Source organism: Lampetra planeri, chromosome 36 (genome assembly GCF_965212315.1).
Source record: "Lampetra planeri chromosome 36, kcLamPlan1.2.h2, whole genome shotgun sequence".
Lineage (NCBI taxonomy): Eukaryota > Metazoa > Chordata > Hyperoartia > Petromyzontiformes > Petromyzontidae > Lampetra > Lampetra planeri.
In genome coordinates this window covers 6893625-6920053 of record NC_136142.1, presented here as the reverse complement: position 1 = coordinate 6920053, position 26429 = coordinate 6893625, and the positions used below count along the sequence as shown (strand labels likewise).

The 26429-nt window shown below is 47.9% G+C and overlaps 1 protein-coding gene and 1 non-coding gene across 3 annotated transcripts in view; one reads left to right on the top strand and one right to left on the bottom strand.

Annotated features, from left to right (window-relative positions):
* Positions 1-26429, top strand: part of NPHP4 (nephrocystin 4) — a 284183-nt gene that overhangs the window by 203436 nt on the left and 54318 nt on the right. For both annotated transcript variants that reach the window (XM_078611468.1, XM_078611467.1), the window contains exon 18: positions 18654-18868. In XM_078611468.1, the coding sequence (XP_078467594.1) occupies positions 18654-18868 (215 nt within the window). The remainder of the gene's footprint in view (positions 1-18653; positions 18869-26429) is intronic.
* On the bottom strand, positions 2640-2748 carry LOC144730816 (U6 spliceosomal RNA). Its single transcript, XR_013587862.1, has one exon. It is a non-coding gene; the product is annotated as a U6 spliceosomal RNA (small nuclear RNA).

The following is a 26429-nucleotide window of genomic DNA, read 5'->3' as shown; positions in this document are numbered from 1 at the left end:
CCCACGCGGTGAAGTATGGTTCAAGTAACGTCCATGACGAGCAGGGAATGGGGGGCTGAAGTCATCCAGCAAGTGGATTGACAAAGGGCCTTGTGATTTATTTATTTCATTCTTGTTCACACGCCGTATTGTGTGGTGAACAGATGTTCAGCCAGATTTCAAGATAGGTGTGACGTGTTAGTGGAAATTGTCTGCACTGTCACGAGGCATAATCGGAGAGACGGGAGTCGTAGGGAAGTGCGTCTTGGTATTGAAATGCTGAGCTGGGCTATCTGATTAATCAATTAATTGATTACTACACCGATCATCGGTTCGATTGCTCGATTACTCAACCAATTGTACAGCACAAAAATATTCCAGATTTGAAAAAATAAAAATACATGAATTGAAAATAAAAATAAATACATTCGTTTACTTATTTTTTATCTTTTCCACCTACGTGACTTTACCGAAAGAATCAAAGAGTAAGCACAAAAATAGTATGCAAAAGGTAGTCTCACCTCTGTTCCCAAAATGTGATGCTGGACGGGAGGTAATGGGCAGGGCTTAATAACATCATCGGCATCACCAAGCTGTGAAGCACTGCAAGAGTGCACCCAGTCTCAAAGGGTCCCGAGTAATCGACCATTAAAAAAAATGTGTTGGTTTTGAATTTTTAATTCATGGAGTGACTTTATCGACCAATCATCTCAGCTAAAACCATCGTTGTCCTGTACTCCTTGCAGCATAGCAAGGGAACTAGCCCACAATACTGTTTAGGGTTTCTTTTCTTAAGGCACAATGAACATATGCTACAGTCAGCTGTACACTCCTCTCATGCGCATATTGTCAATCTGATCCGAAGGCCCCGTGCGCACGAATTGAGAGTTTCCGCGTTAAGGATTCATTACCAAATAGCATCGTCTGTTATGAAGCAGATGTTCAAAACGTCGCAGTGTAGTTCACACAAGTTGGGCCATTGTGTTGTAAAACCAGAGCTTAACAGCTAAAATTATGAGCCACTTGAAAATGTCTTTCTGTCTTTCATAGGTCCAGTTTTGAGTTCCCATTTCAAAAACGGATAATTAATTCCAACGGCCATTCCACTTGATGACATGAATGACCTTTGTTAAATAGCGTGTGTTGAATTACCTGCCATGGTTCACACGGGGACACGGATCTGTTGAACGTGTGTGTCTTTATGTGTGTTTACACGCGTGCTATGTTTGCGGAATTGATTGCGCTTTGGCTAGTGCAGTGCGCTACGAACCCGGCGATCAGAGTTCGATTCCCGCTCATTACCAATCATAACATTGGCAAATGATTGACCCAGTCTTGGGCCTCCCTTAGGTTAACGCAGTCTTAAATGAGTACCCGGGTGCGGCGTGCAAACATCAGCACTGGGGAAACAAAAGCGGCTGGGTGTGGTGTTGGCCACCCGCCCCCTCGTGTACCATGCAGGCCTTTACAGCTGCTCGCTTAACAGCACTTGCCCCAACGGCCTGTTGAAGGCTATACGGGAGAGGGGACCTTTTGCCTTTGCTGTGGGCGTGCACGGGCGCTCTCCGCGCCGGCCACAAATCCTCCGCGCAGAATTGAAACCGTCTGGAAAGTTCGCAATTGTGTTCCGGCGTGACGAGACCTCCTCCGGCCAGCTGAGCCCGTATCACCTGCTGATGGTGCGTGTGCACCTCGCAAGCACTGTATGCTCTGCAAACCCCAATTCCGCCCTTGCTCCCATGGGGCCGTCGCGACCGCATCCCATTTGTTAGCGCGGGAGCATCCCGGTGGGTTTTTATTTTTTGCCGGTTGGAGCGGCGTCGGTGCCGCGGGCTCCTCTCGGCGTCGCCGGTTCTCCCGCACGGGCCACGCGAACCGAATCGCTTCTGGCGCTCTCGGGTCAGCGGGGTCAACAGGTCGGTGCCGTGCGAGAGCGTTCCGCGCGGGCGCGCGTCTCTTAAGGCCACGACGGGAGGCTCGTTTTGTGAAGCCGACTTTCGAATCGGGTACGGCGAATTCACGCGCTCACTGGGATACAGTTTAACACGTCGGCTTTCACGGCAAATATCATCCATAATGCAGGATTTTTGGGTTAGATCGCGTAAATATAAATGTGTCGTTAAACCCGCCACCACCCGACACAGCCAATTAGTAAGGTTTGTCACGTAAACAGAACGTGGCATTTCGTTACTAGTACAGCACACCGGTGTGTTGGAGAGCATCATCAGGCAGAAGCCAGATTTGTGGAGAAATCCTCCTGCTTCGATGTGATGTCACTTGTGAGCCCTTCTTGTACGTTGATGACGATATTAATAGCCCAACAGGCAGTGGATATCCATTGTAATTTATATGTATTCATTAATCCCCCCACTTCGCACAAGAAGGGCTCACAAGTGGCATCGCATCTATCCCTCTATTTAAGGAACGAAACAGCAGGATCGTGAGCACCATTTGCCGCGTGGACAAATGGCTGTCACAGCCTTGTGTCTTTGAGGACGCGTTTTCAGTCATTACATTGCCGGATCATCGCCGTCGGCATTTTCTCTCCTCTGGGCCCCGACCCACAGCTGCTTCCCTGAAAAGAAAAATCTTGGGTGTGATGAACGTCCTCATTCTTTAGCACACTTTTTATTTTTTTCCTTTTTACCTGAATTTTTTTCCAATATATGTAACGCTCCACGAATTTGCGTGTCATCCTTGCACACGGGGTCATGCTAACGTTCTCTTTATCATTCCAAATTTTAGCACGTGTACTGCCTGAACAAGTACTCATGCAGTGTTTTTTTTTTATTCGTTAACATTTAGATGCTCTGTGTTTTTTTAATTATGACTTTGTATTTTTACAATTGTTTCCCTGGGGAAAGCCTCACTGAGTCTCAAGACTCTTTCTTGAGAAGGATCCTACCAAGTTTTTTGCGATGTTGCTGCTATGTGTGTGCGATCCCAAATACAACAGCGTCACCCACGCTGCTAAAAACATAATGAATGGATGCATCGTTTCGACGTAAGTTACAAGCATATAAACTGCCTATTGGCAATATTGTAGACACACAGGCTGAAAAATACTTTGAATGCCACTACCATTATGACGTAAGTGTCAAATTGCAAAATGTCGTGCGTCTGCTCAAAGATAAACGGTGGCATAGTATTTTAAGCTCGAGTTGTTGCGGAGTTTGTTAAGTGTTGCTCGTAAAGCGTCACCCGTGAAGCTCTGCTCGGCGTCGATGTGCGATGCCAGTGGTTGCTGTCGTGTTGCACAGATTGGCGAAGCGTGTCCAATGTTGTAGCATGTTGCAAGAGATTGTAGCATTGTACAGGTCACAGCATGTTACAGGAGGTTACAGCATGGTACAGGAGGTCACATGTTACAGGAGGTCACATGTTACAGGAGGACACATGTTACAGGAGGTCACATCATGTTACAGGAGGTTGTAGTATGGTACAGGAGGTGATAGCATTTTACAGGAAGTCACAACATCTAAGAGAAGGTTGCACCATGGTACAGAAGGTTGCACCATGGTCCAGGAGGTTGTAGCAATGCTTACCGTTGTAGCATGTTACAGGTTGTATCTTGCCACAGGGCCAGCTGTCATCGGTGGGGTGGCCCTTAGTCTAAAAAAAAAACTGCGCTCAAAGACGCGCGCTAAATTACGGGCGCGATCTGAATGTAAGTTGTTGTCGTACGAAGCAGGCTCGTGTCGCGTGTTAGAGGTTGGTACCATGTTCGTGGGTCATTGGCCGCGTGTTGTTTTCACCGCCGTTGTTTTTGTCCTCGCCGCACTCTGGCCTGGGCGGTGCGATGCATTCACACGCCGTTGGCACGAGCCCCGCGACATTTTTCGCCGTTTGAGAAACGTGTTCCGTCCACGCGTACACAAGCAGACAAGCCTTTGACAGACTGCGAGGGGGAGGGTGGTCACCACCACGCCCGGCCACCTTTGTCTCCCGAGTGGAAATGTTTACACAACCGCAACAGCTACTCATTCGAGGCTGAGTCGACCTAGGGGGAGGCCCAGGAACCGGTTCAGATCATTCGTCACCGGTGTTGGTGGCCGTGAGCGGGAATCGAACTCGAGTCGCCGGGTTCGCGGTGCCGAGCGCTAACCGCTGCGCCACCACTCCCCGCGCAGACGCACACGCACCGACAACACGCACTCTTCAGTTCCCTTAGCCGCGTGTACAACTAACATCTGGCCCTGCTAATACCCAGCAGGGCCAGATTTGGTTGTTTGCTCTTGTTTTTGAAATGGTTTAACACATTGGTTAGGCGCAGAAGTGGTTAAACCGGGCCAGATGTGTGTGTCTGTGTACGTGTCACTAGTTATCCCACACCTCTGCTTGTTTTGGTTTTTAATGATTTGCCCTTTGTAAAATAAGCCACTGCAGTGTAGGAGAATTGTCTGTGTGTGTGCGCGCGTTTTCATATCTCTGTGCGCACATTACGTTGAACAGTTTTAATCCCCAAACGCAAATTGAGGCTGCCATAAAACGCCGGGGTTGTCAGCTCGTTTTCCCACTTGGACATTATTGAGGCTTTTGCTCGCAATTTCTGTTGTCGGTGTCCAGAACCCCGCGAGTGAGGAACAGTAGATGACCACTAAAGGCTTCCCGCATTTTGGGGGCCAAGCGCAGAAGTACAATGATTGACGATGTTCCCGATCATCCTTTATTTACCAGACATGACATTTACACCACGTTTTCATTTTTCTCCAGCCATTAAGATAAATGTATACGCCCTATTTCCCCTCCCCCCTTCCCCACCACCCCCACCACCCCCAAGAACGCAAACAGCCAACAATAGTAGCCACAGGTTTTTCCCCTCCTGAATTTGCGTTCGTTTCTGCTCGAGTCGCGTTGCAGGCATGACACCAAGTGGCGGGAGTGAGATATGGCACAGTTTTCAGTTTCATTTATTAGGTATAGCCCTGTGAGCCATTCGGCTCTTGAATCGGGTGCAACCGCAACAAACAAAAGACAAAAACATGAACAAGAAAACATCTTTAAGTGACTATGTGACTATGTGCAAACAGAAAATCCAGGAAAAAACAGCAAAATATTCCAGAAAAAGCACCGTACACCAACGCTGTGTGCAAAAATCCCAGTGGGATGCAAGTCAAACAACAACAACAACAACAACCACGAGACAACTTAGATTAAGGCCATCAGTCTAACTCCGTACTACAACAAAGAAACATAGCCAAACCAAAAAACATTTTCGAAATCACCAAAATAAAGCCATTAAAGCAATGCAACAGTGATCATAGGAACGGTGACAGTGGCGGTCCCTCGCCCGGTCTCGGTGGAAACGATGACCTTGGTGCAGCTGCTTCTCTCTCTCTGTCTCTCTCTCTCCATGGCGATTAATTTGAGTGGCGGCGTACAGTTTAGGGCCATCAAGCGGAGATCTGGTGTTGTGGTTGAGCTGCACGGCTGGGGGTCTGTGCAGACATCACGACTCGATGTTCGCCGTGTTCACGAATGGAACGCGGGTGGCGGAGCTCATCGCGCGGGCGCTGACCGCCGTGCACCATCGCTTCAACCCCGCAACGTGCCTTACGATACGTAAATTTTGTTTTGAAGGAAGGCGCAGCCCAACAAAGAAAAATGAATGTACCCCGTAGCTGCTCATCCCGGCTGTTACCGGTGTGTCGTTAACCAGGGAAAAACTTTGAAGTCCCGGTTCGGTAACTCTCTGACAGCGCTCGACTGGCACCATTGCACTGACATAATTCAAACGAATGGGGTTGACGACAGGGTGATGTCACGAATGGCATGACGTAATGGAGCTTAACGTTGGGTGTCTTTTCTCTCATCGGTGACGTTTTAATCTCGTTCATGACGACCCAGACAGACAGCCAAAGCGTGCGTCTATGAAACGTGAGCAATGCATGTGGGGCGGGGGGGCGTTTGGTTATACAGTACATTACTTTAAAAAGTTAAGTTTTGAATATCACATTTTAAAATCCCATTCTTAAGGCAGTTAACAGGCTATTCATCACTGAGATTTAGAAACGTATAACATATCAGTCGTGTAAATTTCGATTTAAAGCTTTCGTGACTGCAGGGATTCATCTTCTTGGTTCTTTCGGTAAAGTCACGTATAAGGGAAATAATAAAATAATAAAAATTAAACATTATAAAATAATTCTCACGACGTTTCGGCCACAACGCAAGCAGCCATCCTCTTCCCCCTCCAACCCAGCTTAAATATACGCTGCCAAGCTTGGTGGTGTTCATTCAGACGCTGTCTTTCCGACAGACCTGTTCTTCACCTGAGGACGGCTGCTTGCGTTGTGGCCGAAACGTCGTGAGAATTGTATTTTATTATGTTTTATTTTTATTATTTTATTATTTCCCTTCTACGCGACTTTACCGAAAGAACCAAGAAGAGATATCCGTTGTGGTTTAAAATTTGCGCCTGTTAGGCTGGCCACATCTTTCAACTGTTTCAGTTGGTCTATATATAACACAATGACCACACATTCACTTCTTATGTGCTGGTGGTCTGAAGAAATTCTAGAGCTTTTGTGCATACGATGCTACACATATTTGTGTGTGTTGCTGTTGAATCCGGTGGTAATTGTTTTGAAGATGCCAAAGGTTATACATTGTTAAAGGTCAATTTTCCAGCTTGTCAAAGATGGCTTTAGCAGTAGTGCCATGTGAGTGCTTGTTGTCTACATTGTCTGTTCTCTGCCTTGGTGAAGATACCAACGGCACAAAATATGCTGCTGACAAAGATGATCTCCCTTATAGCCTTTAACAGACGGTGAGCAAGCGTCCTATGAAGGCCAGCACAGGACATGAGGGGCTGGGTGGCCAACGCCACGCTCGACTATGTTGGTTTCCCCAGTAGTGATGCTTACACACCACACCAGGTTCTCAATTAAGGCTGAGTCGACCTACGGGGAGGCCCAGGACCGGTTCAGATACTTGCCATTGTTGGCCTTGAGCGGGAATTTAACTTGGTTCGGCAGGTTTGTAGCGCAGTGCGCTTAACCCCCCTACGCTACAGCTCCGCAACACGAAAGCACACACAGAGGCGTGCACACACACACACAATCCACATGATTCAGCTTCATGAAACTCCATCTCCAACCAAAGCTGATATTCCCAGCAGGACCACCTTTTTGGTTCATTGGCACTGTGTTTTTTTAAAACCTGTTAAAATATTTGCGTATGTGGACATCACCAAGTTACGCACAGACACGGCTATTTCGATCGGATTAAGAAACGAGTGTGTCCATGTGGACGAGATAAACCTTGATTCGCCGCGTCTTTCAAAGCTTCACTGCTGCCAGAAGCGCATTCTTCTCAAAACTCTGTCATCGGTTTTAAAATGTTTTATCAGGCACTCCGTTACATTCAGAGGTTAGGAGGAAATAAGTAATCTCATTTAAGTGAAAATGTCCGCATTCTTTTTTTACTTGAAGAAGTTCAGTAACTTTCCGTTTTCCAAACGGAATTATTTCTGTTTCCCAGCTGTGTGCTTTGATTTACACATTGTTTTATGAGCAGTAGGGTACTCATTATGAGCAGAGCTCGTTTCGACTGAAGATGTTTTCACTGCATCCTAAATATATATTTGTTCAACAAACTATAAAAGATGTACAGTTTATTTTGTCCTGTGCGCGTTTTGGAAGACTTTGTTTTGCTAGGACATGTACACGTTGCATCTATCTTATTGATTTTTCAAACGAAAAAATTCGAATAAACGGCGTTTGTAATTTGATTTTAAAAGTGAATTGGAAAACCATAAGTGATCCTCGCTTACATCTTGCTTTTGCACGCCTTGTGGTCTCATTTCGTAAATCAGTAGGCGAGTCGGTCTTTCAGTTAAAAACAAATATTGTGATACCGCTTTGGCAGTTGTGCAAGGACACGAATGGCAAAAAAAGGCCTAAAAACGTCATCAATAACACTGCCCTAAAATGAAGCCAAATAAATAATATGATAAATATATAATACAACTGCCAATGTTTTGCGCTGTGACCCTTCTTTATGGCAAACCAGCATTGAGGTTTCCTTCACGTAAGCAGCCGAGAGCTCGCCCGGGACACGCGTCCCCCTTGCCCGTGGGACGCCTGGCTGGGGCCAATGTCGGTTTTTCGTGCACACGTCAACGTGTCAATGTCACGCATTTCTGTCAATGTCACGCATTCGTAGCGGCCCGAGACCGAGAACCCCCCCCCCACAACCCCTTACATTTTAAAGGGTTCGCGTGCGCCAGTCACGTACGCCGCAGAAGGCGGTTCCGTGGTTTTAATTGAACGAAAACAAAATCTTAAGCGATTAATTTCCCGCCCGGCGTTTGTGCGTTCCGCCAATACAAACGAGTGCAGCCCGGGGTGTGTGTGGCGCGTCGCGCGCAGGGCTTCGAAGACGCGTGGTAATTGGCAACATATTGTGCGTTTTTAATGGCACCTCTTAGCTGTAAACGCCTCCCGCTGTGCGAGACTGATAATGCTCGGGCAGCTAAACGTGATGCATATTGTCGGGCGTTAAAAAAGTGCACTTCGTGTAATTTAAATGGAATGATAATTAAGCCTGAGCCGTGCCAGGATGCTCAAGCCATAATTTATGTTTGACATAATTCTCGCACTGTGCACGCAATAAAACATTACAAAACTAATAATAATAGGGTTTTTTAATATGTAATATGAATTTTTGCTCTTATAATCGCCCTGGACTCATTGTTGCGTGCTACATTTGGCAGTTCGGTTTTGAGAGAAGGAGAGCGAAATAAATACACGTTTCACACTTTAATTCACTGTTTAACAGAGAGCTGCCGTTTAATTAAACATCGCAGAGTCGATAGCACTCTGCGAGAAATGCTTTCTGAAAATAACTAGCCCTTATGGCATGTAATTTTTACCCATTAGCATTACAAATGCCAAATCGGTGGGGGATATGCGAGTGCTTCGTCACTTAATTGAGGTTGGCCCTGTTCCATCTAAGGAATCACTGATGTGTCGCCTCGCTTGTTCGCTTGCAGGGCGACTTGCATTCCACTTTGATAACTCGAAAGAGCGTCCTCTATGTATTCAGGAAAGGCACACTGAGTCTCCAGTTTCTATTGTTTTTTTGCAGGAGATTGCTGCATTGAACTGTTTGGCCAATTAGTGAGCGTCTCGGTACGTGGGATCGAATCCAGATGTCCTGAAGAAACTAAACCACGCAAAGCAGTGAATAACACTCGAAACATTTGTACCCGCAGTTTGGTCTGCAAACCAAATTTTCCAAACTGGCACTGCTGCGGTTCCTTTGCTGCCTTTCTAGTTGGAATTGTCGCGCGAATTATAATCTTTTCTCGAGCCACCAACCCCGTCCGCACCCTGCCGCATCTCCAAAGTGCTGGATTACACTTATTCATGTCCTTCATCATGAGATGCACGCAGCAAAAAGAAAATGAAACTCAACCATCGTGCGAAGTGTACATTTGTTGCCGTGCCTCAATCAATTTGTTTAGAAAATAAAAAAAAAACAACCACATTATATCTGAATGTTAGAGAGACTCACTCTGACTCGAAGGGTTATTACCAATCTTGTAATAATTCATTGATTAATATCCATTCTTATGCTGATGTTTACATGCATCGAATCACTCGTGTAACGATCAATTATAATATTTTAAGATACTGCTATTAACCTAGAAGGCTTTAAAAGGGCTTACCCCACATTTCTAGCAGGAGCTAATACATCTATATATTCCATCAAGGCCTTTAAGATCTTATTATCTCCAACTGTTCAGCACTCCCAGGTCTAGGTTCCGCTCTTTTGGTGATCGGTGCTTTTGTTAGCGTGACACCCACGCTATGGAACGCCTCGCCACTTGAAATCAGGGCAATCGGAGTCGGTAGATAGATTTAAGTCTGCTTTGAATACCCATCTCTTTAAAGTGTCCTTCCCTCCTTAGTTTGGTCGATTGCCCCTGGTTCTGTTTTGGTTTTCTGCTTTTCTAGGATTATACATTTGAATTATTTTTTTTTCAGTTCATACAAATGTGTGGTAATATATTTTTTTTCCCACGGGCTAATGGTGAGAATGAACAAGGCTTGGCAAACAGAACAAGATAGTGCACATTTAACTGTGCAGACAACGCAGACAGTCAGTATAAGCAGTACAATCATGACAGGTAGTGCAGCAATAACGCATTGCATAGCCAATATGAAAGAGACAAACAGCACACACACAAAACAAATGAGATGGTACATTGAGGTAGGACGATGCCCGTACAGGAAAGAGAGACGGCATGAATGAGATGGGGCAAAATCAAGACCAAACTATAACCAAAGTCGATTCTTAAATCAAATTGTGGACCCAAAATCACGATAGTTTAAATTGTGGTGGCATCAATGACTGCATGCCAAATCAAGTGACCCATGTCCCGGCAATGAGCCAGCAACTCTCAAAAGCCTAGGTTCAATTCCAGGGTTCTCAAGCAATTGCAAGTGTATAGTTACCATTCACTTAAAAATATATCCCCACCATATTAAATTCCTTTTTCGCTTATTTTGGCATAGTCCAGTTTTGTGGGATATTTTGTATATATTTATGACCGATTGCCCATGCAAGGGAAAATATTTCTGGAGCATATGGACTGTGGCCTCGTGTGGATAGGAGGGAGACCCTTTTACAGTGACTTCAGAGGTAGAGTGTTTTTTGGAGACAGACAAGAAACAAACAAAAAGTTTGTGTAAATGTTTCAAAGGAAGACTGTAGGGTATAGACATTATTATTCATGATTTAGTGCCCCCCCCCCACCCACCCACTGTATGCCACCTTTTACCAGCCCCAACAAAACAACTTATTCCATTATTATTATTATCAACAATGCCATGAAAATCAAACCCAAAAACACATCATCACCACGATGACCCCACCTCTGCTGCAACAAAGCCCCTATCCAGCATCCATCAGCGAGAAACCATTTAAAGCAAGGCAATTGCATGTTTTACGCTGACAAAGATAAGTCCGTTTCCATTATTAAATCCCTTGCTAAGCATATTTGCAGAGGTCATCGCTATTGCTTTTGGCACCTAGGTGGATGTTGCCATTATAAATAGGGAGCCTTATCAATGATCGTGCCCAGGTAATCTCATATTAGTCAATGACAGAGCTGAAAATAAAGATGGCTTTTTGTATGCACAGTCGTTTAAATCTAACGCTTACAATTTACAGCTCGCCCTTGCAAATCCACTGCCGGATGAAGGCCTCCCCACACAAAGTGTCTGTCGACCATGGGGGTTATTTGACCATACTTCACCACGCTGGCCAGAGCACGGGGTTGGTGAAAGGGGAGGCCCAGAACTGCTCACGATATGACTCACCACCACGGATGTTAGCCCATGGCCAGGAATCAACTCCACCGTGCACTCACCACTCTGCCACCACTCCACCGGCACAGTATTCGTTTGGGCTTAAGTGTGCGAACGTTGGGATTTTCCGTGTCAGTGTTTATTATTAATGTCTGTCTGAGCATGGCAACCGTGGTAGGGTTTCTACTTCACTCCTGGCAACGTGTAGCATTGTTGGGCTAAATGCTAAATTGCCAGTGCAGTGAAGTGCAATTTATTTCCATGATATAAACTAAAAACTACTGTTAACTATGTTTATTTTACCAGGTAAGGCCCACTGAGCTATTTTTCAAAAGCGACCTTGCTATCACAAATGATAGCTCAACGAAGTATCTGGTAAATGAAAGCCATTGCGAATTTACAATATTTACCGGTTGCTCAACTGCATTGAAAGTGTGTTATGGTCAATACATGCAGAGTCACGGTGTAAGGGGCATCGACGCAGAGAAGAACAGGAGGAAAGAAGGAATCCTGAGAATCCTGTAATAAGAACCGAGTCATTTTTTTTATTTTAACACCAAAAGTAACACAATGGAAAGAGGGATTGATCGCAGAAAACGGATTCGTCACTTTTCCCACGTGCAAACTGAGTGGCACCCTGATGCATGTGAGTTATTGTTTGTGGCTTATACGAACACGGATCTGATCCAAGCTCCGTCGACACAGCGACATGCCCAAAGCAGGCCATTCTGTAATTTCGGTGCCATTCTGGCGAATGCACTCTCCACGGCGTCGACGTTTGCACTTAGTCACACAGTCACTTCAAGATGTTTTCTTGTTCATTTTTTTGTTTTTTGTTTGTTGCGGTTGCACCCGGTTCAAGAGCCGAATGGCTCACAGGTCTATACCTAATAAATTAACTTGAACTTGAACAGGGTGTCTCAAGAAATTGCCGTGTATTCACGGTAGTTAAGCCAGCGAGCCTTTAACTTAACGGGATATTTCTGCCGTTCCCGATTACCCGTTTACAACCACCAAGTTTTATCATTTCGCTCTACGCGGTGAAGTCGGAGACGGTTATCTCCTTTCCCTTTGCGGTTGGGTTTGTGAGATCAGCTTTGAAAAAATAATATTCCTGCGAGCATCCTCCTACTGGAAACGCCAGTCTCGGAGACTCGGAAAGACTTTCCTGGGTTGAAGGTTCAACTTAGCGTTGTTATAAGTAAAACAAAACACCAACTAACTTGTACAAAAATATATATTCGGAGTTAAAAGCACACTCGAGAAGCTAAAATAATTTTAACGTGTTTAAAAATAAATGAAAAAATCTCCCAATTAAATTCCAATTTTAGTTTCGGTGGTGTCGTGTTGTCGTGTCATGGCGCAAAACACATTCCTGCGGAGGAAGCTGGTAGGTCAACTGCGGCGTGGTGTATTCCGCAAATATAGCTGACTGTGAGGGCGGGCACAAGCTGGCGTGAGTAGGTTAAACGTTGAGTTTTATAAGGGCACCACGGGGTGACCAGCCCCTCCCCACCCAGCCCCACCCCTCCCACCCCCACCCAGCCCCACCCTCCCCACCCAGCCCCTCCCCACCCTCCCCACCCAGCCCCTCACCACCCTCCCCTCCCCTTCCCACCCAGCCCCTCCCTCCCCACCCAGCCCCTCCCTGCATGACGGACGGACGGACACAATAATCTCCTGTGGGCTGGTGTAACCAGGAGGTTCCTACCAGTATAACCTTCATTCTGAACTCTCTCATACCAAAGACGTCTCGTCGTCGGAAGATGTCTTCCCCCCCCCCCCCCCCCAGAGATGATGTAAAAAAGCGACCTCTCAAGTCCCCTTGCCTCTGTGTGTGTGTACAGCGTGATCATTGTATGGCGGCAATCTGAGCAAAACGTCTAATTCTCAGAGCTGGAGGTAGACGTTCAAAGTGGTGGTCTTCTCGTGCCCTTGTTTGTGACCGGGGCTGATAACCATCTTTTTCTAGTGTCAGCGAGACTTACTGAAATGTGCATTTGAACCCCTGACGGATGTCAGTTGCGCCGGCTCAGTGATGTGACGAGCTATTAGCTAGGCATGTAACGATTCCTGCCCCCCGCCCCTCTCACCCCCTCGCCACACCCCCCCCCCCCCCACGAGTAATTTAATGAATCCTCACGATTTGATAATTATTTTCTCGATATTTGGCAATCGTTTGTGCAAATTATTTGCGCCGTTAGCCTAACTTGTAACACATTCTAAATAACCGATTCCTACGCATGTGATGCGATGCGTGTATAATTAGCACAAGAATGGATTTTAATCGATCAAATGATGAATAATTGAGCACTCTGTGTTGTTTTTTTCTGTTTGCAGTGGAGTCTGCCATTTGTTTTACGTAAATACATTTGTCGTTTTTTTCTCTACTTTCCAACCATTTGTCCTGTGGTTGTCATATCGGAGCTACTCAACTCAATGGGGCCTTACCAGCTGGAATAATGAAGTCTGAGCCTGAGTCTGAATTTTTTAAATTTTATATTACCAGGTAAGGCCAACTAAGCTACATGGGTTTTATTTTTTAGAAGCTACCTGGCCACAAATAATAGCTCAACGAAGTGGCTTATCACGTGGAAGTGTATAGCAGCCAAATACTCTAAACGGGTGTTTCTAAATGTGGAGGGAAAAACCGGAGGACCCGGAGATAAATCCACGTCACCAAATTCCAAATATACAGCAGGCATCAGAGTCGGGATTAAACCCACGACCTCCTGTGTACCAGGAGGTTCTGCTTCACCTCACCCCACAGGGATCCGTTGTAGTCCGGCTCATAATTCGATCCAAGAATTATATCTTGCTTCATTTTAACCGTCATGTTTGTATTGTCTCACTTTTATTTCTACTTTTTTAAGGTCTCTTTTACACGCAATTTTGTTGGCACCTTAGCCCCAATGTAACGTGCGCGTGTGTAATCGCACAAAATAAATATTCGATTCGCGCAAAACACCCTTTGGTGCACCTCCAATTAGCACGGCTGGCTATACGTACGGCGAGTAAGAAGTTCAACATACCTGCATACATACGATACACGTATCGCGAGCGTGATCGTCGAACTTGGATCGGCGGCGGGCGGCTAACGCGCCTATTACGATCCCGCCTGAGCCCACCCAGGCCTGCCCTAAATTCAGGTCTCTCTTTTAACCGGGCGAACGTTAAATCACTTAGCGGCACAGCGGCGCGACTTGCACCAGCTGTTTTGCTCGGAGAACACTGGCCGTATCTCAACGCGGCGCCTCGGCGTGATATTTATTAGGGCCTCAGCGTCGATGAATTCCGGGAGGAAAAAAGAAGCGTTACAGGACATATGTTGGGCACGGCTGTCCAGGCCACTTACGGCGTGCCTCGACGATACATAATTCATCGCGCAACTCGTGCTTGTTTCCCTGCCGGGATGATTTTTTCTCCCTCTTCTTTTTCGGGCACTCTGTGTGTGTGTGTATGCGTAGATATTTTGTAAACACATGTCGGTCGAAAGTTATTTCTTTTTTTCTTTCTCACTCGAGGTATGCACATAAATGTTTTGCAGATGGCAAAATGATGCAGTTTAGTTTCGCGTTTATTGCAATGATTGTAAGTTAGCTCTAAGCGCAGTGATTGTAATAATGTTTTTTTTTTTACTCAGGGTAACCTTACCGAGTCTCAAGACACCTTTTTGAGGAGGGTCCTGCGTTGGGATGTTTGTGCCACTTCCATGTTAACGAGTGTTTTTACCTCGTGGGAGAGAACTCTGGTACCCGGAGGAAACTTACGCACACGAGGAAGTAATACTCACAACTCTGCACGGTTAGATGTAGGAATCCGTCGCTGTACTGACGTCTCCTGGCAGCACAGCAACGGATGCTCATGGCCCAACCGTGGTCTGTGCAGCAAAGTAGGAGAGTGGATGTTCACTTTACCCCAGGAACGCCAAAGGACGGGTTGGCTATGTACGGCGCAAAATAAGTTGAACATACACAGACACGTAACACCTTATTCCCACAGCCGAAGCCTACAATCAACACCTGATAGGCTACAAGTACTAACGAGTCTCACCCCCACTTAGCTGCCAAATTCTGTTGAAGCAATTTTTACCCCCAAAGTTTAACTTGGAATAGAAAACATCCGGTCGGTGAGTTCACATCCCAGCAAGGGGGTCACCTCAGCCAACAATTTATCCAGGGGGGTTCATAAAGTGAGCACTCCGCTGCTCTGGAGGAATACAATATTTGTCCCGGTTTGCAAACACCGTTGCCCCCGCCGTGCGAATTACGGGATGCCGCCCCCCCCGCGCCCCCAGCGCCCCCCCACCGACGTTTTGAGCAGAGGAGGAAAATTCGAGTCCACTTCAAAGTGAGCGCCATTGGGAATCGGCGTCCAAGCAAACCCATTGCAGCGCAATAACGCGACGTGGTTCTCGCATTTCTCCGCTGCCTTCGTGCGAGCGGGCCCCGCAATAACAATGTGGTGCGCCACGCACTTGTTGTTTCTGTTACGCGGCCGGCTCCAGTAGGCGTGCGTCCTGTGTTACGTAACTCCCCTGATGTGTACGCTCCATTTCATGGGCCTGCTGTACATTTTTTGCTTTAAGTCACCGACGTCGGCTCATTAGATGCATTGTTTACAGCGGGTAGATTGTCATATGGCGGACCCCATTAAGGATGGTTGCACATACGCCAAGGAGCGTTGCGTAAGGTCAGGTCACATGTCCTGGTTTTTAAGTAGGCGTCTCTCAGTGTTTGTGTCCCTGTGCCTTGCGGAGCGCGTGTGTGATGATGCTTGTAGCGTTACAGGGGCAGCAGCAACAGCTTATATTATTTTTGTTATTTACTTATTTCTGCGGAGGAGCGTAGTAGTTAGTGCACTGCTGTTACACTACTGATGACCTGTTTGAGATTGCTGGCCATGCTGTGTGGGTAATGAGGTTTCTTTGACCATACTTCACCATTATGCTGGTTGGTGCAGGTTGGTACAGGAAGAAACCTGGGACCAGTTCGGATATTGCTCACCACTGATGCTGTTGCCAGGAATCAGGTTCATAGTGTAGTGAACTAACCACTGCGCCACCATTCCAACTCTCTCTGCATACACTACAGTGACAAAAACCAATAAGTATTCAATCATGACCCAGACTTGCGGCAATTAGTCTTACCTTAGAGGAGCGTAATTGTCACGTGCCTCTAAAACATGTGCAAGCTGCAGCTCCGATATCCACATTAGAGACACAGATGTGGATAGGGGTGCCACGGTGGAGAGATGTTGACCACCTCGCTTGGTATACAAGAGGTCGTTGGTTCGATCCCAAGCCTGACACCTATATATTTGGAGTTTGCATGTTCTACCCGTGGTCATGTGGATTTTTCTCCGGGTCATCCAGTTTTGCTTCTGCTTTTAGAAGCATGCATTTAGAGCATTTGGCTGCTGTAAATGTCCACATTGATGAACCCCTTCGTTGGGCTATCATGTGTGGCCAGGTCGGTTCTGAAAAAGAGCTATATAGCTCAGTGGGCCTTACCTGGTAAGAAAAAAAAATTCGAGATGTGTGTGGGCTTCTAAAAAACACTTGTACCATGCTGCCCCAAAGATCTATTCCGATTTAAATATTGGTACAGAAATGGGTTCTTGAATCCATATGGGCAGACCTTTGAGTGTCACTCCTCGCACTTACCAGGTTTTCTCGGGGTACACTAGTTAAAACTATTAAACTCCTAATATACAGACGTCAGGGTCGGAAGGGAACCCATAACCTGCATACCAGGCGAGGTAGTTAACATCTCGCCACGCGAAGCCAAACGCTCATCAACGGATTTGGCCAAACATTCCAATGCAGGACCCTCCTGAAAAAAAATGCCCTGAGACTCAGTGAAGCTTTTCTGGGTAAATTTAGGATGTTAATAGTGTATAATTGTACTCTATGAGACCTCCTTTACCAGTGGCAAAATATAGTAATAGGTTTTTACCCTTTCAACTGGTACAAAACTGACACCTTTATACAAGGCATCATGTTTGCAATAACCACAACACAAGCAGTCAAAATGCAAACAAAAATAAACAACTCTGATGATGATGATAATAATATGCACTGTCCTTGAAGTTGATTGGTCCACACCCGAGACAGCTTTTCTTAGAGCCTAGTCTCCATTGGTGTTGGACCAGATGACGCCAAAGGCGCCTTTCTCGCCAAGCCGTTGCATAATTATTCTACTTATAATTGCATTTTAAACAACCAGTGACTAACATCATCTGTTCTAAACACTTCACAGACTAATAAACACCTTCCTTGATCTGAACTGGACTCCCCTGGGTACGAGAATTCTCCTCCAAGCCAAACTCATACTGCTGAAGGAATACTCTTAACACGATTATAAATCTTGCCCTCCAATGACAGCACTACCCGGCACCATGGATCTGGGATCATTATCTCCATACACAAAGAACGGTGGTAATTAGGCTCGAAATGATTAACTCTCCCACGCTTCAATGAATTGTCACAAATGGGATCTCAATTCGGTTCTGTAATTGATTCTTTTCAACACTTTACAACTGATTTTGAAAATGCTCATGCGTTTTAGCTCTGTCCATCTCCTCTAACGTGGGGGGGGGGGGGCGGTGGTGGTGGGGGGGTTCACAATAACTCTTGAAAATATAATCCAATATAAATTAATCTTTAGTGTAAAGTTACGGAGCTATTCGGGACTGGCCCTATTAAAAACCGGCCACATTTGATGAAAGGGCTGTCCGTGCGTGCGTACGTGTGTGTGTGGGGGGAGCTGTAGTGTAGCAGTTAGCTCGCTGCGCTATGAACCTGGCGACCCGGGTTCGATTCCCGCTCATGGCCAACACCAGTGACTATTATCTCAACCGGTCCTGGGGCTCCCCTAAGTCGACTCAGCCTTAAATGAGTACCTGGTGCGGTGTGTAAACATCGCCACTGAGGAGACAAAGGCGGTCGGGCGTGGTGCTGGCCACCCACCCCCTCGTGTGCCGTGCCGGCCTTCATAGGTGCTCGCTAACAGCACTTGCCCCTACAGTCTGTTAAGGCTGTACGGGGATCTTTGTCTTGTGGGCAGTAGTAGTGTAGTGGTTAGCGCACTACGCCACGAACCCGGCGACCCAAGTTCGAGTCCCGCTCACGGCCAACACCGGTGACGATTTACATGAACCGGTCGTGGGCCCCCGAGATCGACTCAGCCTCAATCATCGCCACTTGGGAGACAAAGGCGGCCGGGCGTGGTGCTGGCCACCCACTCCCTCGTGTGCCGTGCCGGCCTTCATACATGCTACTTTGTTCACGCCACTTGCCCCAACAGTCTGTTCAGGCTATGCCGGGGGGTGGGGTCTTTGTGCGCGCGCGCTCAGATCTGGGCTTTTCCCACCGTGTCGCCACGGTGCCGCGTCTCGCCGACACCTACCCGGAGCTGGCCACCATGCTGCTGTCACGTGCGCCGTCGCCCCTGCTGCTCGCGGAGGGCACCGTCGTGGACCCGGCTCGCGCCCGAAAGCTCCAGCGCCTGGAGGCCGTCCGCCGTGCCGAGGGCGGCCTCGCCAGCGGCGCCAGCGCGTTCGGAGTCCTGGTTAGTTTTTCCGGCACCCCCCCCTCCCTGCCCAGTCCGTTCCGGTTGACGTGGCTTACGAAGCGAAACAGCGGCTCATCGTTGGCTACGTGGGACGATCTTACCCCCTATTAGCATTTCGATGAAATTAAATGCTTTGGGGACTGCAATTTTTTTCCCAGAATAGATTTTCTTTTTATCTCCATTCTTACCCGATGTTTTTCAACCATGGTTGAAAGCGTTTATGCATTAGTTTTATCTGTCTTTCTGTGTATCTGTCTGTAAAGGGGGGGGGGGAGGGGGGTGGCGGGGGCACGTTAACCCCAGAAAAGATTATCAAATATGAACGAAACGTTACCGTGAAGTTGTGCTGTTATTACGAACTTGTCCTGTAGAGAATCGACCACGTTGATCGAACGGATTGCCCCACGGCCTTCCCCTAGCAGACCACCGTTGTCTCATCGTGGCACACGGACAGACGCGCCGCGGCGCCTGGAGCGAACGCGACCGTTGTTGATGCTGATTAAATACTTCCCAAGACAAGCTGCACATTGGAAAGCCCTGCCTCCATGGCGGTTGTCGTTTTCGTCGTGCTCCCTCCTTTGGGATGCCATTCCATCGCCAGCCTTGTCCGTTGGCCAACTACCCATTTCTAAGGGACAGGTCCTTCCCGGGCCCACCTTGCTAGCAAATCGATACTTTGTCTCTAAGTCGTGTTTCGTCTCTTTTCCATATTTTCCTGTTTTGTCACAGTGTTATTCCCCAACACGCAGTCTCTCAATCCCCCATTTGTGTTCTTTCCCGTTACTTTTTTTGTCCGTCCCATATTCTTTTTCAGGCAGGCGATGTTCACCGATTGAAAACTTCACTCTTCGGGCATTTCGACGTGCCGTTTTTTTCTGTGATCAAATTCGCATTTCAAATATCGCTCCAACCTGCTCTTGCTCGACTCTTTCGTAATTTTAATCCCCCGTCCACCTTCGATGACTGGTCTAGATATACACACTCCGTTGCGATGCTTCATTGCACGCCTGCTCATTGTCGGATGAACCTCCTCCTGACCGACTGCAGTTCATTAATGAACATTGAAGGAAGCTGACGTTATCCGACCTCACGCATCCATTCATTATGCGTTCTTAACGCAAAGCCATAGAGTCTCATTCCAGTACCGATTGTTCTGCCTGCAGAACTAAAGACCCCCATCGGAGGCTGATTATTCTTTCATCTACTGTCTAATGATCTCATGAGAAACCTTGCTTTCACTGTTGTCTTAAAGACCAACATCCCTTAAGAGACGTAAGTCTATTGGCATCAAGGGCCTTAACTAATACTGGTCCGTTGTCTAAAGATGTCATCAGATGATTGGACTCTGTGCATTAATTCAAGACCACATCAGGTGTGGGGAATGTGACAAAATAAGCACTCGGATGATTACGCCTCCTTCACTGATCTGTCTTTCCGTGTAAAACAATGAAAGTATGTTATACACATCCCATCAGAGACACGGCCTTCTGGGAGTGCATCATTTCAGCAGCATTGTTTCAACGCAAGAAAATACTGGAACCGTTTCGACATTGAGTGTCTCATCAGAAGCATCAGGCTTGCTTGAACCAAGTTGGTGAAACTAACAGATATTTACAGGCAAAATCCGGGCAGTTATGTCAGTATTTTTTACAAGTGATGGCAACAGCAAAAACTAAAAAACACCCATTACAGCTATAGTTTCCACGTTTATGTTTCAGTCGCTACAGGATATAAATGTCAGGCGAAAGACGGCAACGGCGATGAGTTTTCTTGTTTATAAGAGTGGGGGCGGTGGGGGGGGAGAAGTAATCTACTTGGTGAGCTGTTCTTCATGCACAACGAATCACGCATTACGGCCGGAACGCCGAAGCAGAGCGGGCACGCTGAGCTCGCGAGCCCTGAATTAACCGCACTGCCCATTACAATAGCCGTAATGCAAGGACAGTGATGGGATCGTCTCCGCTTCTGTCCCCCCTGCAATACAGCTCGCTGTAGAACTCCCCCCAGCAGTGCGACTCACGACCTCCCTCTCCTCTCTGTACCAAGCCAAGAGCCGGGATCGTCACTGGCAGGAGTCATTTATCCACCGCATCCTCCAGATCTCTCTCCGCTCCTGTCCTCCTACTGCACTACATCTCACCGAAGAACGGACCCCAGCATGAATCACAGCCTCCCGTTCCTCTCTGCACCAAGGATCCGGACCGTCACTGCCAGGCGTCGTTTCTCCGCGGCATCCTCTGTATCTCTCTTCGCTCCTGTCCCCCTGCTGCACTACAGCTCAGCGAATAACTTTTCCCAGCATGAATTCACAGCCTCCCGTTGCTGTCTGCACCATGGACCAGGACCGCCATTGCCAGGCATAGTTTCTCCGCGGCATCCTCCCTATCCCCATGTTCCCCATGTCTCGATTGACGTGTTGCAATTAATGGGTTCACATGACCCCTGCAGTGACGAGTGGCCAGTGGAAAATAAATTATTTAAACACGAATCAAATTGTGGATCGCGGTAATTCCTTGGATCGCTGGCCGAGGGGGCTGATGTACAATTCAGTACAACACAATTTGGATTTGCATATCATCTTAATTGTGACTGCATCTCACTGTACACAGACAGTCTATATAAATAGTGGGCAGGTTTTAATTTATAGTGAGAGGGCCAGAGGACAAGGAGGGTCTTGAGCCTACAGTTAAATGGGAGCAGGCAGTCACAGCACAGATGGCTAAGGAAGAGAGTTCAGACCATGGTAGGAGTAGCAGAGGAGGATCAGTGGAGTGGTTACACCCTCGTGTACACACACCAGACCCTCCGCACACACAAATTAGATACCGCCTGCATGCACTTCACACTGCCAGATGCCACCATCTCTCTGGTTATTTTGTTGTCATCTCCCACCCATTCCATCCAGCCCAAGTCAAGCCATTCTCTTAACCACCGATTTTTGTCCCGATTTTGCTGTGTTGGAGTCACGTCACGTGAGACGAAGAGCTCATTCGTAGCACCCGCGGGGGAGCAGCTCCCACCCTCCATGTTTGAGAACGGCTCGCAGAAGTTGGAAACCACGGAGCTACCTGCGAGATCCCTTCAAGTGACTTCTTGTCCACGCAAGGAGGGGGCAGCGCTTTCCCACCCGCCCTGCCACCGGGAGTAAATGTCCTTTATATCAGCGGTCCCCAAACTTTTTGGCACCAGGGACCGGTTTCGTGGAAGACGATTTTTCCACGGACCGGGGGGGGGGGTTCATCATTGGGTCTTTCCCCCTTTTCAAAGAAGCTCTCCAGCGACGTTTGTTTTTTTACTCATTTCGGCTAGGGTTAGCTGAGACAAGTGCGCAGTGCGGAAAAGAGGCGCGGACGGAAGTGGTAAATAAAATCATGGGCGGGCCACGCGCGGACTCACCGCTCAACTCCTGCTGTGCGGCCCAGTTCCTAACAGGCCACGGACCCGTACCGGTCCACGGCCCGGGGGTTGGGGACCCCTTCTTTATATGACAGTCAAACTGATATTTTACGTATCAGAGCTGTACATTTAACCAAATCAGGTGCAGACCCAAATGTAATGGAATTTTAGTTTTTTTCTGTGCAGTCAATTGCTAACGGGGCTGAAGACAGTCATCTCACGACACTCGAGAACCCGATTTAATGTCGGGCGGCAGAACCTCTGGATTCAAACGCGCGATCTCAGTGGCGCAAACTCCTCAGCGCTGCTCCGACCTCAGAGCCACCTCATCAGCAATGCCATTCTTGGCGGCGGAAAAGGCTGAGGCAGCAGCGAGGGCCTCTCTTCCTGCATCGTCAATGTGACGGCTGTGTTTTTTTCCATCCTCATACCCCCCCCCCCACCACTTCTACTCGCTCCCCCCCGCTCCCAATGAGCCCACAAGGCCATTACCATCTGTATGAGTCATAATTAGGAGTCGGGGTCAAAAGCGACACGGTTAGGATCGCGCCGAAGCTTTTGTTGGGATTAAATAAGAATCCGTCAAATCCCCCCTTGAGAGGCAGGTGACTGCTCTTAAGAAAGCGTTGCAGTGCAGCGCGATGAATCACGGTAATGCGCTCTGTTTAGGGCGTTCATTGGCTTCCGCTCCCATAAACCGCTTGCGAGTGGGCGCGTGCCTTCGTAACGTGAAGCTCGCTTATTAATCCCATCGGGAGGGTGAGCGCCAGCATGGTTGTGTGTGCGCGTGTGTCTGTTTGGCGAGAGTTATAATAGCGGTTCGGGCATTGCGGTTATGAGCTTGGCAAACCCGAGTTCGATTCCCGCTCATGGCCAACATCAGTGACGATTTATCTGAACTGGTCCAGTGCCTCCCCTAGGTCGACTCAGCTTCAAATGCGTACCGCGTGCGATGTGTAAAACATCGCCACGAGGGAGACAAAGGTGGCCGGGCCTGGTGCTGGCCACCCACCCCCTCGTGTACCGTGCCACCGTTCATAGGTACTCGCAAACAGCACTTGCCCCAACAGCCTGTGTAGGCTGTCTGGGGGATCTTTGTCTTTGTGTGCCTGTGTGTGCACGTGCGTGTCGGCTGGAGATTATTAGCCCCTTTGGTCGGGCCCGGATGTGTCAATTTAACGTAACGAATCGTGGCAGTATTTTAAATATGGGCACTGGAGCGGCGGGATATGGAATTGGCATGTGATTTGTTAAAGTGCAGTTTTATAGTGAGGTGACCTGCTCGTGCAGATGCCAAGGTAAAGCACGATACATTACCGGCAATAACATACGAATGGGTGACCTCGTTATAGATTCCAGAAAACGTCCTCATGCTCAAAACAAGTGACATGCAGCGCTGAACTCGGCTTGCTAATCCCGCGTCGGCGGTGGATATTCCACGCATTTCTGATAGATCGCCAGGTCGGTCAGTCCCGTCTCGAGGAGTGCATTCCCGTCACACGTGGTGCCTGTCCCACCCGGCCCCAAGAGGGTATGACGGCGATGCCGACAGCAGCGACGACAGCGGCGGTGGTGAGAAGCCGATGCCGGGTTGGCTCCGATTGGGATTTGAGCTCCAAATGCCTCGTGGGTGGGGGCGCGTCCCCCCACCCACCCACCAGAGGTCGCAAACGGGTTTTGATTCCTGACCCGTACCCGGCCGCACCAGGGTCGCAAACGGGTACCCGTACCCGTACCCGGCCGTACCCGTACCCTACCCGTACCCGGCCGGGTACGGGTAGGGTACGGGTATCGGGTACCTGATTGCAAACTCTGGGATGAAGCCATGTTGCAGGCGCGGGTGGGTTGATTCTAGGAACTTGAATTGTGAGAAAAGACAAGACGTTGGGAAATGAGTGACAAACGGTTACTCACCAGTGACTCACGGCCTACCCGTACCCGGCCGCACCAGGGTCGCAAACGTACCCAGACGGGTACGGGTAGCCGGGTATCGGGTAGGGTACGGGTATCGGGTACCCGGTTGCGACCTCTGCCACCCACCCAACAGCCCCTGCCGAACGCAACCAAATTGCACTGCGTCCCAGGGTCTGTGAGACCTTGGGCTTGTTCGTAAAATAACAAAGACGCGATTCGAGAAACGTTCAATTCACCGGCGCACACGACGATGTCTGTACGCCTCCAATGTTCGTGGGTTTTTTTTGCCCTTTTGAAAAGAAAAACCACTGGAACAAACTTTCTTCGGCTCGGTACAGAACAGGTTGTTTTTGCGTTCAACGGTAAACGTTTCGTCGGGGGGAACAAGTTTGTCAGCGCGGCACATGAGCAAGTGATGGATCCCGGAGTGATTTACGCTACATGAATGAGCTTTGTGTTGCTGTTGATAACGCGCTCCCTTGTGCCGCCGCTGTTACGGTCCCATGCGCCCGATGCCAAATCACTGCCGCCCTTTGGCTTCCTGGGTTTTTTTTGTCGATGCGGCTTGACTTTTCTTTTTTTTGGCATCGGTGCATCTGGTGCATGTTGCCGCATTCGTACGTACACCTTATCGCCGTCACTCCTGTGCCCAATGCTCGCTTGATGTTCCTCTGTATTACTCCATGCGGGGGGGGGGGGGGGGTCTTTCCCCCACCCTCTGATTGTTCCTAAATGGTGAGATTCGGGGTGTGTGAAACCCAGTGTGTGTTTTTTTTTCACGCGACTTGCGAACACGCGCACAACACACGCAACACCTGTTTGCTCGTAGATAAGGAGGTCTAATTTTGTGTATTGGCAGACAACCAGCTTAACGCTGATGGTTTTGTGGGAAAACAGACTAATCGGTAGCAGGCTCCGCAGGAAATGCATCCGAATTACTCTGCGGTTTATCACGAGAGCCGAACTCTTGGCCTTCTTGAAAAATGCCTTGACATTGCCTCTCTTGCTAAACCCGAGCTGTTTACGACTGCGCACAGAGAGGATGCCCGCCAGTCTTAGAGCAGCCTGCTCCACTTCATTACCCTCTTGCCCCTTCCTCCGCCTTGCGTGCAACAGTAAAAACACACCGTCATCCGACCTATTACCCACTCGTCCTCTCACTCTATAGGTTTGTTTGGGGTTAGACCGCGTGAATATGAATGTGTTGGGAAAAACCCGCCCACCGCCCGACACACAGCCAATTAGTGAGGTTGTCTTCTTGGTTCTTTTCGGTAAAGTCACGTAGAAGGGAAATAATAAAATAATAAAAATAAAACATAATAAAATCATTCTCACGACGTTTCTCTCATTCAGACGCGGTCTTTCTGACAGACCTGTTCTTCACCTGAGGACGGCTGCTTGCATTGTGGCCGAAACGTCGTGAGAATTATTTTATTATGTTTTATTTTGATTATGTTTTATTTTTATTATTTTATTATTTCCCTTCTACGTGACTTTACCGAAAGAACCAAGAAGATGAATCCCTGCAGTCACGAAAGCTTTAAATCTAAATAGTGAGGTTGTGTCGCATAAAGAGAACGTGGCCAATCCGTTACTAGTGCAGCACACCGGTGTGTTGGAGAGTAAACCCACAACATTCACAACATTTACAATTTGAGTAAATGTTGTGTGTTTACTCTCCAACACACCGGTGTGCTGTACTAGTGACAAATTGGCCACGTTCTGTTTACGTGACAAACCTTACTGATTGGCTGTGTCGGGTGGTGGCGGGTTTAACGACACATATTTACACGATCTAACCCCCAGCAACCTCTATTATGGATGATATTGGTCGCGAAAGCCCACTCTGTGTTAAACTCGTCTTCCCGTTTGCGCCGCTATGCCGACCTGCAGGTTGTCATATTCTCCGCGCGTCTGTTCTTTTCTCTCGTCCGCATTTGTACGAGGTCAAATGGATGAAGCCGGGCGTCGCAAAAAATGTGTCAAATTTGTCCCCGAGTTCTCTCTGAAGTGGAATGTTCATCTTGTTATTCTGTGCTTAGTTTGCTGTCTCTCCCCCCGCACCTCCCATGAGCATGGTTGGCTAGGTACGGTGCGAAAACAAATTTACATACATATCTGCACTTTCTTGTGGAAAAAGGGTATTCCGGAGTTGTGGATGGGGGTGTCACGGTGGCGAGATGTTTACTACCTCGCCTGGTATACACGAGGTTGTGGGTACGATCCCGACCCCAAGCCTTGTTGTAAA